Source organism: Podarcis erhardii (assembly GCF_964252035.2).
Source record: "Podarcis erhardii genome assembly, chromosome: 16".
Classification (NCBI taxonomy): Eukaryota; Metazoa; Chordata; class Lepidosauria; order Squamata; family Lacertidae; genus Podarcis; species Podarcis erhardii.
This window is the reverse complement of record NC_138514.1, coordinates 2,051,845-2,070,831: the sequence shown is the minus strand read 5'-3', so window position 1 is coordinate 2,070,831 and position 18,987 is coordinate 2,051,845. Positions and strand designations below refer to the sequence as shown.

At 42.6% G+C, this 18,987-nt stretch overlaps 1 protein-coding gene across 2 annotated transcripts in view; it reads right to left on the bottom strand.

Annotated features, from left to right (window-relative positions):
* Positions 1-2,407: 2,407 nt before the first annotated feature.
* Positions 2,408-18,987, bottom strand: part of PIWIL2 (piwi like RNA-mediated gene silencing 2) — a 54,894-nt gene continuing 38,314 nt past the window's right edge. For both annotated transcript variants that reach the window (XM_081843859.1, XM_081843858.1), the window contains exons 18-23: positions 17,616-17,735; positions 17,280-17,368; positions 9,941-10,046; positions 8,337-8,590; positions 5,754-5,861; positions 2,408-3,156 (exon numbers count right to left, since the gene is read on the bottom strand). In XM_081843859.1, the coding sequence (XP_081699985.1) occupies positions 3,000-3,156; positions 5,754-5,861; positions 8,337-8,590; positions 9,941-10,046; positions 17,280-17,368; positions 17,616-17,735 (834 nt within the window). In that variant the 3' untranslated portion in view covers positions 2,408-2,999. The remainder of the gene's footprint in view (positions 3,157-5,753; positions 5,862-8,336; positions 8,591-9,940; positions 10,047-17,279; positions 17,369-17,615; positions 17,736-18,987) is intronic.

Here is an 18,987-nt window from a genome sequence, read left to right as displayed (position 1 = left end):
CCCAGCGCCCCTTCAGCGAAGCGGCAGGAGGCGCTGCGCAGAGAGGGGGAGAATTTCCCCCCTCTTGTTTTCCCGCTCTAAAACAAGGTGCCATTCAGGCGGCTACCTTGGAAGCCTGGAGAGCGAGAGGGGTCGGTGTGCACTGACCCCTCTCACTCTCCAGGCTTCAGGTTCCTTTCGACCTGCTCTTTGGGGCTGGCGGGGGAAGCCCACCACCAGCCCCAAAGAGCAGGTCAGGGAGCAGCAGAAAGGCGCAGCGGAGAGGCTGCTGCCATAGCCGCGCGTCACCTCTCCAGCCGGGAGAGGGTCGCGGGGCTATGGCTTCTTTAGCCCCTCACGCGCTCTCCCAGCTGGAGAGGTGCCGCGCGGCCAAAGAGGATCCTGCCATAGCCGCGCGTCACCTCTCCAGCCGGGAATGGGTCGCGGGGCTATGGCGTCTTCGCTCCATAGGACGCACACACATTTCCCCTTCATTTTTGAAGGGGAAAAAGTGCGTCCTATAGAGCGAAAAATACGGTATATCACACATCCACACGATTTAGATAGTAGGCACATTAGGCAAAGCAGGTATCTTAAAATATACTTAGGGAGTTGGGTTAGAAACTGTAGCCACACATGCTTCCACTGAAAGCTTGCTTTCTATCGGCTGAAGGCAGGCACAACTTTGCACTATTGCCTAGCAATAATGAGGGAGCCTTAGCTTTTGGGTGGATGCCTACATTCTATGCCAACCAGTAACTTACCCAACGTTTCTGGCACTACACTGCCCCCTCCTGTAAAAAAACACTTTATGAATTGTGAAAAGCTAGCTAGCCAATGTAGATTTGTAATTTCTTTATTTGAATATTTAGCCTGCTTCAACCCCAAAGCTTGCTGTAACTATACTGGCCACACAGTGAGTATGGATATCCAGGATAATAATAATAATAATAATAATAATAATAATAATAATAATAATAATAAATATTTATATCCCGCCCTCCCCAGCCGAAGCCGGGCTCAGAGCGGCTAACAACAGTAAAATGATAAAACATTCTAAAATCATTTCATTATAAAAATAATTCCAATCAGATTAATGGCAACCATTGGGCTAGAGTTCTGTGAGGATTGCCAAAGGAGGAAGTCAGGCTGGTGGAACAGCTCTGTCTTGCAGGCCCTGCGGAAAGATCCCGCAGGGCCCTAGTCTCATGTGACAGAGTCTTCCACCAGATCAGAGCCACAGCCGAAAAAGCCCTGGCTCTAGTTGAGGCCAGCCTAACCTCTCTGTGGCCTGGGACCTCCAAGATGTTTTTGTTTGAAGACCGTAAGTTCCTCTGTGGGACATACCAGGAGAGGCGGTCCCGTAGGTACAAGGATCCTAGGCCGTATAGGGCTATGAAGGTTAAAACCAGCACCTTAAACCTGATCCTGTACTCCACCGGGAGCCAGTGCAGCTGGTATAGCACTGGGTGAATGTGATCTCGCAGCAAGGACCCCGTAAGGAGTTTTGCCACGGCATTCTGCACCCGCTGGAGTTTCTGGGTCAGTCTCAAGGGCAGCCCCACGTAGAGCGAGTTACAATAATCCAGTCTGGAGGTGACGGTTGCGTGGATCACAGTGGCTAGGTCAGGGCGAGAGAGGTAAGGAGCCAACTGCTTAGCTTGGCGGAGATGAAAAAATGCCGCCTTTGTTATAGCTGTAATCTGCGCCTCCATGGAAAGGGGGGTGTCGAAGATTACACCCAAACTCTTAACGGACGGTGCTGGCACTAATTGCGCCCCTGCAAGAGATGGGAGTTGCCCCCTCAATCCCATATCGTCCCGTCCCAGCCAAAGGACCTCTGTCTTCAAAGGATTTAACTTCAACCGGCTCCCACGTAACCATCCAGCCACAGCTTCCAAACATCTGATCAGTGTGTCTGGGGCCGAGTCAGGATGGCCATCCATCAACAGATGGATGTCAACAGCGTACTGATGGCAGCCCAACCCCAAACTCCGGACAAGCTGGACGAGGGGGCGCATAAAGATGTTGGAAAGCATAGGGGAGAGTATAGCACCCTGAGGCACTCCGCACACCAAGGAGTGGCGCGATGACAATCCCCCCCCCAAGCGCCACCCTCTGTCCCCAACCAGAGAGAAATGAGCGCAGCCATTGAAGGACTGTGCCCTGGATCCCCACGTCGGCAAGGCGGTGGTCCAGGAGTTCGTGATCGACCATGTCGAAGGCTGCTAACAGGTCTAGAAGAATCAGCAGCCCCGACCTGCCTCGATCTTTGGCAATGCATCTGAAATCCAGTTGAAAATATTCTTCATTTCAGAGATTTAACTATGTTAAAAAACTCACAATCTACATAGTTAATACAGAGCAACTTGCAAAAACAGGCATTTAGTGGTATGGAGACTACATAAAGTTAGTTCAGCCAGATAAATATAGAAAGTTTTGTTTTTATTCCAGCCTAACAAAGGAATTTTTACCTTTAACAAAAAGAGAAAAAAGACACATTTCCTTTTAAAGAACATGATAGTATTAAGGTTAAAGTATATAACTATAGGAAAAAAAACCTTTAAATAATCCAACTGAAAAATCTTTAGATACTTGGGCAATGTCCATGGGTTGTTGTTGTTTTTTAAAAAAGTTTTCTAGTATTATAACCACCTATTAAAACTAAAGCAATATATGTATTAACTGAACATACACAATAACACAAAAATGAAAATTCCAGGCAATATTCACCAAGTTAAAATAGTTGCCAACTATTAGCTATTTTGCTGAAATTAGGTTACCATTTATTACTTGTTACAAACTGCTGAAATTTGAAGAATAGTTGGGTATTCACTTTGAAGTAAACATGCATAGGACTGAGGACGCTAACAGCTACTGCAGAGCTCACGTGTGTGTTAGTGGTCCAAGGGCAGTATGTGCTGTCCAACAGGGTGATTCAGGAAGAGATTTTCTCCTCATCTCTGCCTTGGGGGACTGCCTTCTCCATGCTCCTGGCTGGAGTCAACTGGCTGGAGAAACTATAGGAAGAAGAGCTTTTCACTGAGCTCAATTGCTGGTTCATGGTGTAGAATTTGACCTGAGAGAAAGGCCAACTTGTGAGCATACTTGCAAGGAGCTGGCACTCTGATGGTTCCTGGCCAATTCCAGTATATGTGGCAAAGCTTGAAGGTCAGCCTGTTAAAAAAGGTGGGAGGGAGAGAGGATAATTCCCCCCCCCCAACAGAATATCAACCTTATTCTCTGGAAACTCCACCCCCCCCCCCCCCGTTCTAGAAGGAAGGATTGACCTTTAACAGTGACTGTGCTGATAAAGCCCTAGGAAAATATACCTGCAGGGTGGATAAAAAACAATGATTTAAAATTAAAAAATCGGATTTTTTTTTAGTTTAATCAGATTTTGTTTATTTAAATCAGATTTTTAAAATAAAATGCTTGTGGAAGAAAAATCTTTCTAAAGATAGTTTTCTATTTAAGTTACATTATAGTTCAAAGGCTATTCATCAGGAAATAAGGATTTGTTTTAAGTTTTACATGTGTGCTAAAACTCAGTCTAAGTTTTTTTTTAGATTGTTTAACCACATTGGTTAACAAACATGGATAAATATGCTATAATATTACTGTTTTAGTTAAATGAATTGTCTAAATTGTTATTAAGAAAATGATTATTTTTCTCCTTCCAATAAAGTACAGCAGAAAAATTGTCCAAATATAAACAGTTAACTTATTAAACCTCACAATAATTTCATAATTATCTGTCTATGTATTTCTAATAGTATAACCAAATGAGTAATTTTTGATATAACTGTAAAAATTTATTATTCCAAAAATGAAGCCTTCATCTGGTTGTAAATATTAAGATTTTACCAGCGAGGAGGAGTCTTTCTGTAAAAAAATGATTTAAATCAAGTCTTATTGAGTAGTGATTTAAATCGTGATTTAAATCAAACCCAACCTGCATACCTGCACCTGGAATTAAAAGCTGCAGAGCTGTGCTTACAATTAACAAGAAACGCAAAGGGAAAAGGGAAGGGAAAAGTAATGGGGGAGTAACCCAAACAAAGGACAAGGGAGAAGGTGGCAAAGGCAGTACTGATGAGCAAAGTGGGAAGCAAGGGAGAAAGAGGGGATATTTTAGGGGCCATTTAAGAGGTGACAGGAGAAGTTGTCAAGACTTAAGAAGTGCCATTAATTATACCAGATAACTACTTTAGGCGCTATGTGGAGCCCCTAGATGCAAGAACCTGTAGTTTGGTTTAATTTGTATAGTGCTTCATCAGAAAGACACTTTATATAATATTTTCATTATTCACATTATTCTGGTGATCTTCAAATCAGAGTTTCTCCATACTTAATCCAATTCAGTTCTGGGCAACACCAGTCACTTTATCATAGGGTTAAGAACTTCAGGATCATGGCCACGGTTAGTTCCGCTGCTATCCAATGTGCATTCCAATATCCATAGGTACAGGGAGGAAGACGAGAGAAGCATGTGCAACTAGAGTGCTGTCGGTTCAATTCCAAGCAAGGAAAGTATTTCTGGAAATGATTCTACAAGGATCTCAGCCAAACGGAGGCCGACAGATGTGAAAGAGTAAAATGCAGTGGCAGGTAAGGTACCTGCTGTTCAGACAGGATGATTAATTTAGGAGCTTCAGTGTTAAGCATTATTGAGCCACCTCTTTTACTCTGATAGTTCGGGGCAGGGCTGGGGAACCTTTCTGACTCCACAGGCCTGACCCCTATCAGGATCAGCCTCAGCAGCCTTATTTGACAGGTGGGTGGGGCTGCCTACCTATCAATCACCTGATGTTACAATGGCAGGTGCAAGATGGTTTTTGCCCCTTTGATTTTGCAAGGGATTCTGTGCAAACCCCTTGCAAAACTGAGCAGGGTTCAAGGACAGTTAAATCCTGCTCTGTTTGGCTACTGGGTGTAGGACTGCACAGTCAATGTAGGATTTAACCCTGCCTATCAAATGATATCCTGAATGACACCAGCTGATGGTTAGGTGTGGTTTGGGGGAAATGGCCTCACGGGCCAACTTGAACACCCTGACCCACAGATCAGAGATTCCCCACCCTCAGTTTAGCAGAGTAAAGGTTCAGAAGTCAACTCTAATTTCTTAGACATTTGTTTTATAAAATTTACTACATGTATCAGTCATCCTATGATTAGAGTTATCTGAGCAACAAACAATTAAAAGAAATAAAAAGAACAAAACCAATAAAACCAGAAGATGTACAAAAATAGGACAACTATTTGGAGTAGGGATTCGCAATCAGACAAAATGATGTAATAATATAATAAAGGGAGCAATCAAATCATCCCCATGGACCTAGAGCATCTAAAATCACAAAAAATACAGCAGAAAACAAACCAAAAGCATTTGGCTGGAAGACATTAAAGTTGGCACAAGGTGAGCCCCTGATCTTTCACTTTGGCAAAGCATATCCTCACCAACAGCAAGCTAGTCAAAGCTCAAGCCTCCAGATGGGTTATCCTTAGAGCCATTATTCGGCACACTCAACTGTTCACCCTAGTCAAAGGACCATCTCACTATCAGAGCAGCAGTATAATACTTGCAATGGCAAGACATGAGAAAACACCCGATTTCTAATCTTTTAAAAAGTAATGATATAAATATTTATATATTACTTTCTGTACATGTGAATTAAAAGCGTGCGCGCACACACACACACACACACGCGCACACACACACAAATCCCTAAGAGGAATTAAGAGATTACATCTAAAACATGAAATGCACTCACCTCTGCAGGTGGTCAGGACTGAGGTTGGCAGTATTTCTTACACAGATATAGTGAGTTGGAATGCCACAACCTTGTCGTGCATAATGAGCCATCAAGTAAAAATCCACCCTAAGAAGAATTTTTTTAAAAATGCTATCAATATATATATAATTTATATATATATATATATATATATATATGCAGGTTTTGGTGTCCTCGGGTGTCTTCCCGTGTAAAAGTTGGGGTGTCTAGGCGACGTTTCGACGAGGTCTCACTCGTCATCTTCAGGCTGGTGCTTTCGGCTTCTTGTTACTGGAACAGAGCAGGATCTCAGTGTTTGAGTTCCTATAAATACTGTAGAGGGGGTGTGGTGTATAGCCTCCAATGTTCTGGGCAGAGAGGAAGTTCCCAGGCTAGTTTCTTGAGTGATATCCTCAAGATATTTCTTGAGTGATATCCTGAGTACCACTTAGGTGGGTCATTAGGTGTGGATTAGACACAAAGACTTTAACAACTAATCCACACCTAATGACCCACCTAAGTGGTACTCAGGATATCACTCAAGAAATCACTCAAGATATCTCTCAAGTAATTAAGGAACAAAAGAAGAAAAGACACACTAGCCTGGGAACTTCCTCTCTGCCCAGAACATTGGAGGCTATACACCACACCCCCTCTACAGTATTTATAGGAACTCAAACACTGAGATCCTGCTCTGTTCCAGTAACAAGAAGCCGAAAGCACCAGCCTGAAGATGACGAGTGAGACCTCGTCGAAACGTCGCCTAGACACCCCAACTTTTACACGGGAAGACACCCGAGGACACCAAAACCTGCATTCCTGTACCCGTGAAAATCTACGAAAGCAAATATATATATATATACACACACAATATATATCAATAAAGATATATTTTTTATTTACAAGCAGCACGCAAGATAGTCAAGCAAGCAAGCAACTCGATTCTTGAATCCCTCAAAAAGAATTTGGGAAACAGAGGGGCTTATTCAATACCATTAGGCCATCTAGATCACAACTGTCTATCTACATTTACTCGCAATACTTCTCCTGGTGTTTACAGGATTTTCTGCAGCCCTACCAAGAAATGCCAGCAGCTGAACCTGGGAGGTTTCACATGCAAACCATGTGCTCTGCTACTGAGCAGCGGCCCTTCCCCAACACCTTCTTGAGGGCACTGTCAGTGCTGACTTTAAAAAGCCCCTTGCCAACAAAAGAGAAGATCCTTACCTGTTGATCACATTGCAAGACTGGTTATTTGTCATGTACAGCCCTTAAGGGAGAGGGAAATCACTGACCAGTGGCCACCACTTCCCATGTGCCTGGCCATGTTGTCTGGTTGGCTTGGAGGCATTCAGGTAAACTTGAGAAGCACTATGCTCTTCAGGTAGCTTGGTTAAGCCCAAATTATTTTTTCCCCAGAGGAAAATTTGATATCTAGCCACATAGGCATAGTAATTTACAACTTGTTGTCACAGCTGCCGATGAGCAGCTTTTTATTCCCATCAGGTTAAATTTATGGCTCTTTCCTCTATGAAAAAGGGAAAGAGTGCAGAGATGAACACCAGCTTGACTGGCACAGATACCAGGAAGACAGAGGGTGTCATAGTATCTAGTCTGCCAAGGAAACAACCTAAAGATTTTCAACCTAGTGAGAAGTTTCATACACAAATCTTTAAGATGTTCAATGAAGAACTCCAGAAGGGTTATTGCCAAAGACTGGAAACCTCTGGATTAAAGAGTAAAAGTTGATATTGAGGTACATTATGTAACCTGACTACATAGTTCTAGCACGCCACATTTCACCTGATTTATTCTATGGTGGTGGGAAGATGGAATTTGGTTCAGAGGAGGGCAACAAAGACTTTCAAGTGTTGGTTTGGAAAACAAACCCTATGAGGAAAGCTTAAGAGCACTGGAGGGAAGAGAAGACTGAGGGGGGAAACCAAAGCATCTTTCAAATACTCCAAGGGCTGTCACACAGAAGATAGTAAAGACTTCTCGGATGCCCCAAAGGACAGACTCATTTAATGGACTTAAGTTACAGGAGAGTACATTTTGGTTTAACAGTTTGAGAAAACAGACAGATCATTTCAGCAAAGGAACCTACACACAAACATGCTATACACAATGTCAATGAGCAGGAATAAACACATGTTCCTCTTTCCCCTCTTCACAAGTGGCTGGGACAAGAAGCTTGAAAGCTTTGACTTAGTAATGGACTGTTGTGTCATATGGACCAACCAACTCTATTTGACATTAACTGTCTAGTTTCAAACAAGCCAACTTCAAACCAGTTACTGAAGTTAGTCTGTTTGACATGAACCACATTTAAGATTAAACACAGTTCCTGGTCTGCATGATATATGTATAACGAAGGCTAGAAGCAGAAACTTTCAAGATCCTTCCCCACCCACATGGAAGGAGGAAGCATGCAAAACTCAATGTTCAATTTATTCATGTTGCACTAAACTGTGGCAAATAACTAAATCAATCAACTATAAGCAACAAATTCTTCTTACAAAAAGAGCAGAGTAGCCTGTGAAAATATGGAGAGAAAGGGCTGTGTGACTGCTTTTCACTCACCAATCTCGGCTGGTGATTGTGTGGTCTATAACTGTACCCGGAGACGGAGTGGAGAAGTGATCAGTGGCTGCCAAATACATGTTGGCACTGATTTTCTTCTGTACAACCATCACCACCATTTTAGGCTCATAATTCTCAAAAGCTTCAAAGCATTTCTCTAGCTGGGGGATTTCATAGCTCTCCACCATTTTCAGCTGGCTATCCGATACACCATCTCTGTAAACTACAATCTTTTCAGGGAGATCGTGGTTCACCTTCAAGAGACCAAACATGTAGGTTAAGATGTTGTAATATATGCAGAGAGACCTGGATAACTCAGGCAAACACCTCCTCTGGGCACTCTAGATACCTCCAGTATACAGACACAAATGCACTGTCTTGATTTGTAACCCTTTCTGCTCTCATTCAAGATAATTAGTGCCATGGCTGACTGCAAAAAACTCAAAAAGATAAGTTGTATGGAGACTGCGGAAAGTTACTCCTGTGACTATACCTCTCCATTAAAAAGAGCAACACTTCTTACTTGAGTTTATAGGGCACTACCAACATTCTAGAGGATATTAGCAATATAAACAGGTCCCTGCCCAAAATTTGGAATCTATATTTCAGAAAGTAGCAAAAGCAAAGCTGCACCTCTAATTTTTGAAGGGCCTAGGCAGGCTACCCTCAGTGGTTCGCCCCCCCCCCCAAACATGCATTCCGCCACTTGCTCCACCCAGCTGTGGCACTGCTGAAGCTGCTATTCTCAGCCTCACATGTAATCATGCTTGCCCTGAAGCAGTGAGGTGGGGGGTGGGGGTCACACAAGGGGTATCTGGCAACCTTCCCTTTGCTAGTGGGCTTTATGCCACAAGGTGCCATAGGAAGGCACTGGACATAGTAAAAGATCCATCGCATCCTGGTCACTGTCTCTTCGAGCTCCTGCCGTCGGGACGGAGATACAGGACGATGAAGACAAGAACGAGCCGTCTCAAGAACAGCTTCTTCTCCAGAGCGATCTCGGCCCTGAAGGGGAAACCTGGACTTTGAAAGTCATCTAATCTTCCTTGCTGTATTATACTATATTGTTTTAATTAGTGTTTTTATAGTTGTTCTGATTTTGAGTGGAGTGCCCTACCTGGGTGGATGGAGCAGCCAAGTAATTTCGTTGTCCCCGAGAGGGGGCAATGACAATAAATATATCATCATCATCATCATCATCATTATTATTATTATTATTATTATTATTATTATTATTATTATCCTAGCAGCAGGGGTACTGCAGTGGGGTGGGGAGCCAGGTGAACACCCTACAGCACTGCAATCAGATAAGACCATATGGGTGTGCAGCGAAGACCGGCTGCTACCCCACCCTCTCCACTAAAGTACAAGTGGGATTCTACAGCAGCAGCGCTGCAATGGGCCAGGAGCCCACTAAACAAGGATAGATGGCTTTTCCTACTAGTAAGATACTGAACCTGATACCAGTGTGCAGGACAACCATATTGGTATCTCAGGACCAGCACAAATAAATATTTTTTCTTTTCAGTACCGGAAGTTATTAGCCTGGTCAGGCTTTCCTCAGTAGTTCATCCCTGCCAAAAAAGAACTTGTGTTTTCCTCACCTCATGGAACTTCTGCAGGGCACCCACCAAGCAGACCTTCAGGCTATCTACAATTTCTTGATGAGGCAGCTGGAATACTACTCTAGAGTACCATCTTGTCAAAGTGCTGGTGGTAGAAAGAAAAAAAGGAGTAAATGCTAATGTTTAATTCAAGACACAAAGCCTAATTATGAATAATTAGGCCAAACTCTGGTAATTTCTCAGAATTATCAGTGCCCTAACAATACTCAAGTCCTCTCTCCTTATCTTTTAGTAGTTTAATATTCCTGCAATTATATGATTCAATAGTACAAGAAACAACCTAAATTTACAATCTGAGTAGCACAGCTTGCACATCGCTTTAAGACACAGTTAAGCTGAACTAGGGCTTTAAAAGCATTGCTAATGCACAGGAAGAAAAGTTTAGCTGCTTTGCTCCTCCCCTGCTCTCAAAGCACTATCCAGAAATAAGCATTGGTCTGACTTAGTGCTATCCAGCAGGGGCTCATGATTTGTCTCTCTCTAAACCATGAGTGGTTAGCAAAGAACAAACCTTAGTTATAGCTGCAGTGGTGGTGGAGTAAATCAGCTACAATTTTCTTTTTGTCCACTAACATTTTACACATTCACCTTTAAACCATAATTGCTCTTTATGGTGATTTACAATTATTATTTTATTTCAAATCTCTTTCCATGAGGGATCCTGAAGTGATTTAGAAGATGATCAAAACATAAAAATCAGTTGTATACGCAAGGACAGGAACAACTGCATATATAAAAACAATTAAAACACACAAACAATATGCCAGACTATCCCTGCAGGACCTACCCTTCCCCCTGCCTCACCCCGATTTACAGCAACTGGCCTTGACACCAGACAGCTGGGTGGGAGGATAAATTCCCAGGCAGACACATCAGTCTTACGCCCTGCCACCAGCAGCAAGAGAGCAGCAGCAGATGGAACAACCGCAGAGCAGGTAGCAGAGGACAGTTTTGCCATATTTCTGTTTTGCTTTTGCTTCTGGTCCTCCCTGGAAGGAGAGGAGACACCAGACCATCCCTGGAGGACCCACCTACTGACCTTGATGCCAGACGTCTCGGTGGGGATTTAAAAAATGTTGCTGGCATCCATTTGTCTCAGGAGACAATGGAAGAGTGATGTGAATGATTTCTGGGCTAGGGAATAGGATGTTGGGTGTTGAGGCTTTATTTTTATCTGCTAGTGGGTGGGAATATTCTTTTGTTTATTGTGTGTGTACTGCTTTTTTACAAAAAACAAAAACACTGTTCTGGGGGTGGTGGATTTGTTTGTTTGTTTCCCCAATACATTGCATGGAATATTGATGTGTTATATGGCCCTCCCCTCTCCTTCTATGGTATAATGTACAGTATAATGTGTTTTCATTGTAAGTTACTTGGAGACCCTTTGGGTGACAAGCAATTAAAAAGTTTCAATACATTAGCAAACAAGCAAATAAACACATACATGTATACAATATATTAATAAAATAAATTCAAATCTACCACAGATTCCAACTGGGGTGTGGGTGTGGGTGTAATTGGAGTTCCAAAGGCTAGGTGTAATTCTAATATAGAATTACTGTTCTGCCCTATAGCAGAACGAACCTCCTGATAGGATGGTATCTGCTGAATGCCCTTTCTTGAAGAATGGAGTGATCAGCCAAGAGAGACAACCTTTTAGGTATTCTGGCCCCTAGTTTGGTACACAAATAACAGCACCTTGAACATAACAGCAGCTAGTTGGCAGCCAGTACAGCAGCAGGTTAATATAATGCTGATATTATGCCCAGTGAACAGTAAAAGCTACCACAGTTTTCACTAGCTACAACCTCTAGATCATCCCGAAGGGCAGCCCCAGCAAGCTCATTGCAAAAAACCAAACTTAGAATTTAAAATGACGTGTAAAAGAGAAGACTGATTTGTTTTCCCAATTCCTGTTAGACCTTTATGAATCAATTCCCATAAGTAGACTATAAGAAGTTGTACTTTAAAAATAATAATTAAAAAAGGTCACACAAAATTCTGCAAAATAAATGTTACCAAACGGGATCTGATGACCAGATACGTAGTCCATGTACAACTACAGATCACTGTCAAACAAAACCAAGATAAATAAACCATAGGTATGTGAATGCGAGGAAGGCAGTGACGGGTACTATTTGTAGCATAGACATAATGGTTATGTCTATGCTATGAACTATCTTGGAATATACAGCTATCCAATATTAAATATACAGCTATCCAATATTAAATTGCAAGCCTTTAAATCAGCAAAAGCTATTTTGAAATTCGCTGCTTGTAAAGGTGGAAATCTGGTTAACCCAGCTCTATCTATAAAGCAAAATCAATGGCCCAGCTTTTATATGGTGCAGAGGTTTGGGGTACCTCAAATGTCTCTGGTTTGGAATCCCCACAGAATTATTTTTTAAGAATCCTTTTAGGTTTACCCAAAGACATGCAATCTGCCATGGTTAGGTTGGAAACTCGCATGTTGAGCATAGAGAGCCAAATAGATAAAAGAATCCTCTGTTACTGGTTCAGAGTTCAACAGATGGACAACACTAGGCTACCAAAAAAATGCCTGATTGAGCTCTCGAATGGATTACCCCTTAAAAACTGGGCACATCACGCTGCCCAACTGATGGGCAAATATGACCTCTCAATGACCAAGATCAAGTAACTTTCCTTATATTCCCAGAAAAATATTTTCAAATGACCCATAAGGGCAGTGGCAACTAAAAATGACCTAAACTCTATGTACACATCCACATGCACTCCATTATATTTTAAACTTAGAGAGGTCCACGAACATACACCTTATTTCAATGAATTTACTTTTGTACAACTTGGGAAAGCTTTTACAGAGTTACGATTAAACACAATAAACTCTGCTTATAGAGATGGGAGACACAGAGGCAGACCAACAAACGAACGTGTTTGCATTAGGGGATGCCCTGAATTAGAGGACCTTATGCCTTATATCTCGCGCTGCCCCTTATATAATGAAGCAAGAGAACAATTTTTAGCACCTATAATGACAAGGTCCCCTAGCCAGAACGCCTCTGACATGATTTTATATCTCCTCACAGACATAGATAAGTATGTGACCTGGTGTGTAGCACTCTTTGCAACTGCCACAAGGAAAACTAGAGCAAATTATATAGCCAAGATAGCCACCAACTGTAAAGGAGATGAATTTATTTGACCCTATCTACGTCAAGAAAAGGGACGCGGGTGGCGCTGTGGGTAAAACCTCAGTGCCTAGGACTTGCCGATTGTATGGTCGGCGGTTCGAATCCCCGCGGCGGGGTGAGCTCCCGTCGTTCGGTCCCAGCTCCTGCCCACCTAGCAGTTCGAAAGCACTCTTAAGGGCATGTAGATAAATAGGGACCGCTTTATAGCGGGAAGGTAAACAAACGGCGTTTCCGTGTGCTGCGCTGGTGCTGGCTCGCCAGCTGCAGCTTCGTCACGCTGGCCACGTGACCCGGAAGTGTCTTCGGACGGCGCCGGCTCACGGCCTTTAGAGCGAGATGAGCGCGCAACCCCAGAGTCGGACACGACTGGCCCGTACGGGCAGGGGTACCTTTACCTTTTTATCTACATCAAGCTATATTCTATCTTTATCACCAAACTCCGAATATAATTGCACATTGTATTACTTAACATTATTTTTTAATATATTAGTGGACATGTGGTGGTTTTAGCATATAAATTTTATTGTTTAATGTCTTAACCTGTATATTAAGGTACTTTTATAGCTCTGTTTAGAGTAGGTAATGTCTGGATAATATAAATATTTTAAGTTTTTTTGTATTAATTCAGCATATTTTCTTTTACTTGTTGAATGATCCTGTGTACATTGTGGCAGCCTTTGGCTATATGCAATAAAACTGACTGACTGACTGACTGACTGACTAATGGTTAAACAAGACAGGGTTACAAAGCATGAATCCTATTACACCAAGAAAAAGTAATTAAAGTATTCAAATTCCCTCAGTTACTGTATCAGCCATCAGTTGTACACTCATTGCCCAAGCTGCCCTGCTGTACTCAGATATAGGCAGGCAATAATTGTCATTTATTATCTTTATTATCTTGTAATACCTACCCCAAAGAAAATGCATCACAAAGAGACACCTCGCCTGAGAAGTTTAAACATAATGAAAAATGAACAACACACAGTCATCTAAAGCAATACTGACAAAATACTAACTGCAACTAGTAAAGGTAAAGGGACCCCTGACCGTTAGGTCCAGTCGCGGACGACTGGGGCTGCGGCGCTCATCTCGCTTTACTGGCCGAGGGAGCCGGTGTACATGTCATGTGGCCAGCATGACTAAGCCGCTTCTGGAGAACCAGAGCAGCGCACGGAAACACCGTTTACCTTCCCGCCGGAGCGGTACCTTTTTATCTACTTGCACTTTGACGTGCTTTTGAACTGCTAGGTGGGCAGGAGCTAGGAACGAGCAACGGGAGCTCATCGCATCGCGGGGATTTGAACCGCCACCTGCAGCGCCACCTGCAACTACTATCAGCAGTCAAATGCAAATTCACACCCAAAGCTTTCCCGAATAAACATGTTCACACTGCTCATAAGCACAATGAATTAGAAACAAATCAGCGATCAATGCAATTGGAACAAGCCACTGTCAGATGTCAGGCATGCAGTTAAAAAGCAGTGATAGGTAGGTTTACCATATTTTGATGAGCCAAAAAGAGGACACCTTTTGGGACTTCTACTTTTAACGACGGATCGCTACCTGACATTCAGAAGACATCTTAAGGGAAGTTTTTCACGTGTGATATTTTACTGTATTTTTGGTTTCTATGGAAGCCGCCCAGAGTGGTTGGGGAGGCCCAGCCAGATGGGCGGGGTATAAATAATAAATTATTATTATTATTATTATTATTATTATTATTATTATTATTATTACGACTTTCATTTTAAATAACCCTACTATATGTAGGCTATAGAAGCTATGATATATTGCTAGTAGCAATGTTCTTAACATTCCACAACCAAATAATCATACGACATTTTGCTTTCTTACTTGCCACATGAAAGTATTGGGACTCATGTTCCCATCTTTGGGAACATCAGTGTGCACATCTCAATTTATTAAACTGTTGAACATGTACATATGGACTCTCGTGAAGGGCAGGGATATGTTAACTCTTGCCTTCTCAGACTCCTTCTCCAAGATCCCGTAGCTGAGCCAGTGAGTCAGCCACAAGAGAATGGATTTATACAGTATGTAGCTAGTTTAAGATGCTGCTCTGTTTTGTGATTCTCTGTTGAAGACTAGCTTAGATCTGAGTCTAATGCACTAGGATTTTTTTCTGGGGTTACTGTAAACAAACAAACAACAACAAGCAACCCCCCCCCCGACATTTTGCCCAATTTAAAAAATCTGCCCAGATGGAAATTTTAATCAGGGAAAAGAGTGCATGTCCGGGAAATAGAGGACATCTGGAAACCCTATCACAGAGATTATTAAAATACAAGCAACCTGTGAATCTGAATCTCTGAATCCCATGAAAGCATAAGAGCCTACTAGATCAGGTCAAAGGTCCGTTTAATCCAGAACTCTCTTCTCACGGTGGCCAACCAGAGGCCTATGGGAAGCCCGCAAGCAGAACCTAAGCACAACAGAACAGTCCCTATCTGCAATTCCCAGCAATTGGTATTCGGAGGCATAAAAGCTGTTCCTTTTAAAAAGAAAAGAAAAAAGCAGCAGCTACATGAGGGGAGACATGCAACCTGGATCCAGACTGCAGCATGGGATGAGGGAGACGAGAGATTAGCCCTTTTCCTGTTGAAAACTGCATCACAGAGCCGGAAGACAATTTTGAGAATGAAGAACTAAACAAATCCCTTCCACACTCCAGTATCAATCTACCATATCTTTCACTCTATAAGACGCACCCGACCATAAGACACACCTAGTTTTAGAAGAGAACAAGAAAAAAAAAATATTCTCTTCCTCTCTGCTCAGCGCCTCTCCATCAAAGCAGGAGGAGAAACAGGGCGCTGCGCAGAGAGGGAAAGCTGCGCAGCGCCTCTCCAGCGAAAGCAACGCGAAGCCTCCGGAGCGTAGCGGGAGCGCTCCCGCTGCGCTCGGGAGGCTTCGGGCGGCTATCCCTGAAGCCAGGAGAGCAAGAGGGATTGGTGTGTACCGATCCCTCTTGCTCTCTTGGCTTCAGCGAAAGCTGCGCAGCCTGCATTTGCTCCATCAGGCGCACACACATTTCCCCTTGCTTTTTAGGAGGGGGAAGTGCGTCTTATAGAGCGAAAAATACAGTATATTGGGCTTGCAAAAAAAAAGGGAAGAAAAAAAGAATCCCAGGTATCAGATTCAAAAATGAATTTAGTGCCATGTTCTGAAAGTCCCAAGCGTTCCTAGAGCTTGCCTTAAATGCAAGGTGACCATGACAACCTCCAGACTCTTATCTAGCTTCAATTCTGCACCCCCAGATCCCCCTCTACCCAGCCCCAACCTCCTTTTAACTCCCACCTACTTTTTGGGCTGGAGTGCCAGAGAGAAGGAAGGGTGGTTCCCTTCTCACCTACCAGAAATGACATCACTAGCCTTTGAGGAAAGGACATTTACCTAGGATTGCCATACGTCCAAAATTTCCTGGAAATAGTTGGCAATCGACGGTCGGAAGCTGTGTCTGGGCGGAAATCGATGAAGCATCCCAGAAAATCTGGACATATGGCAACCCGTGTCTGCAGTGTCGTTTTTGACAATTTTCCTTAAAAACAGTTCAAAAACTGTCCAGACTTCCACTTTTTGAAATATGGCAAACCTACATTTACCAGAGGGTACTATGCTTGCCACACTGCATCCAAAACAGGGAGGGAGTGGAGAATGAAATTTCTTTTCCTTTCCAGCCTGCTACCACTGCCATGGCACTTTTTATACTCTAGTGTAATACAGGCAAGGGGAGTGGAGACATGAAGAGGGAGACTGAAGCCTTAAGAGCAGTGCTATTTTTCTAGAAAAAGGGGCTGTAACTCATCATGAACACCTCCCTCATTCTCTTAGAATGGCAATGACGCCCACCTGAGTGCTGGCTGAAAAAAAAGTCCTGCATAAGAGGTATGAATTCATCCTGGCTTGGAAATGAGTGAAGCTATTTCCTGATTTCTGAGAAAGTAGTTGTGCTATATATAAACTTTTCTGAAACACTGGTCAAAGGATACATGGAACTCAAATCTTCATCCACAGCTGTTAACAATGACTGCTCAGGACACAACAGTGAGCACAGTTCTGGAACAGACTTTCATTCCCAGACACCAAGAAGTTAAAGGTCTTTCCAAACAAACTGTACTTACTGATTGATGCTTGCCACAAAGCCAACCACAGAACGCTTTCCCCTACTGGGGTCATGATATACATCCATGCCAATTGCCATCAACTTTTTCTGGAAAGCAAAAAAATATTTTTTTTAAAAAAAAACCCCGTTGCAGTGCAGTAGTTAGTGTGTCCATAATTCAAAACTGCAATCAATACAGACAGATTTTTTAAAAAAACAACAACACTGCACTGGAGAAAGCACTGGAATTAAAAGAGACAAAGTTGCAACCTTGTTGCATGATCTGCAAGTCTCACTATGGTATGCTTACCAATTAAGTTTTCCCCAAGTAAAAGTAAGTTTTTATATAACTTACCAGAGGGATGTCCACACCCCAGAGTTCGCCACCTAGCTTACAATTTATCTGCAGCAGAATTTTCTGTGCTATGCTCCTAAATTTGCTAGGATTGGTTGTAATTGTTCGAACATTAATAACCTGATGGAAGAAGAACATATTGAGCACCATTAACACCAAGCAAGACATTAACCAATCACCCTTCATCCACCTTCCAGCCTATTGTGTAGAGTTGGAAAGGCCCATAAGAGTCATCTAGTCCAACTCCCAGCAGTGCAGGAATCTTTTGCCCAAAGACTCTTGAGCTCTTAATCCTTAAGAGTCTCATGTTCCACCAATTGAGCTATCCAAGGAACAATCACCTACAATAAGCTCCTCTCTATCATCTTACTTACCGTCAGATTATTCTTAGTATGATCTCTAACCCTCCTTCTGTGCTTGGGTGTGTGAGAGACAGAAGGGGAGAAGGGAAATAGGAAGGGAGGAAAGAAGAGGCTTAAAGGTGGCAAGGTTTATTTATTTATTTTTTAAACTCGGCTCCCAGCACCTTTCAGCTTGCCAGGAAAAGAAGCTTATGGCTGCGGCACCAGAGCAAAGTTCCCGGTCTGTGCCTGCTCTGTGGTTTGCTGTCCCCTGCAGGAGACAGGGGAGAGCTGAGTCAGCAAAGTTGGTTTTATGCAGTTTATCATCAGGGCAGATATTTTGAACTGGTTATCACAATGTGATTTCAAACCGGTTTTCAACAATATACACCAGTCTGAAGATATACAATGTCTGTTCTTGGTGGTTTTCATATGGAAGAGCATTTCACAAGATGGGAACCAACATGAAGGTCTTGCTCCGCATCAGTGTGTGACACCTTGCACAGCTTTGGCAATCTGGAACAAGCCCTCAGATGCTGCACAGAGCATGTGGGAATAAACATAATAATAATAATAATATAATAATAATTTATCACTTATACCCCACCCATCTGGCCGGGCCTCCCCAGCTACTCTGGGCGGCTTCCAACAGAACACTAAAAACATGATAAAAGATCAAACATTAAAAACCTCCCTAAACATATGGAAGAAGGCAGTCCTTAACATACTCTAAACCAAAACATTTATATTTCTTTTTTTTCCTGCTCCTTTTAGAGTTGTTGCAGGTTAAGTGGGGAAAATATTGAATAAAACTTGATGGAAAACTACACAGAAGCATCCTATTTTATGTGAATGTTGTTGCTTAGCAGTCTCAATGGGCAACGCTTTGTATCCAATCGGGGGCAGTACTGCACAAAAAGTTTCCCGTTTATGAAAAAGCAGTACAGCATGAAGAAAGAAAGATAGGAATATTCCTAAAGAAAGGTACTATATGGGAATACAAGAATCTTTCATAGATTGTGCAAACAAAG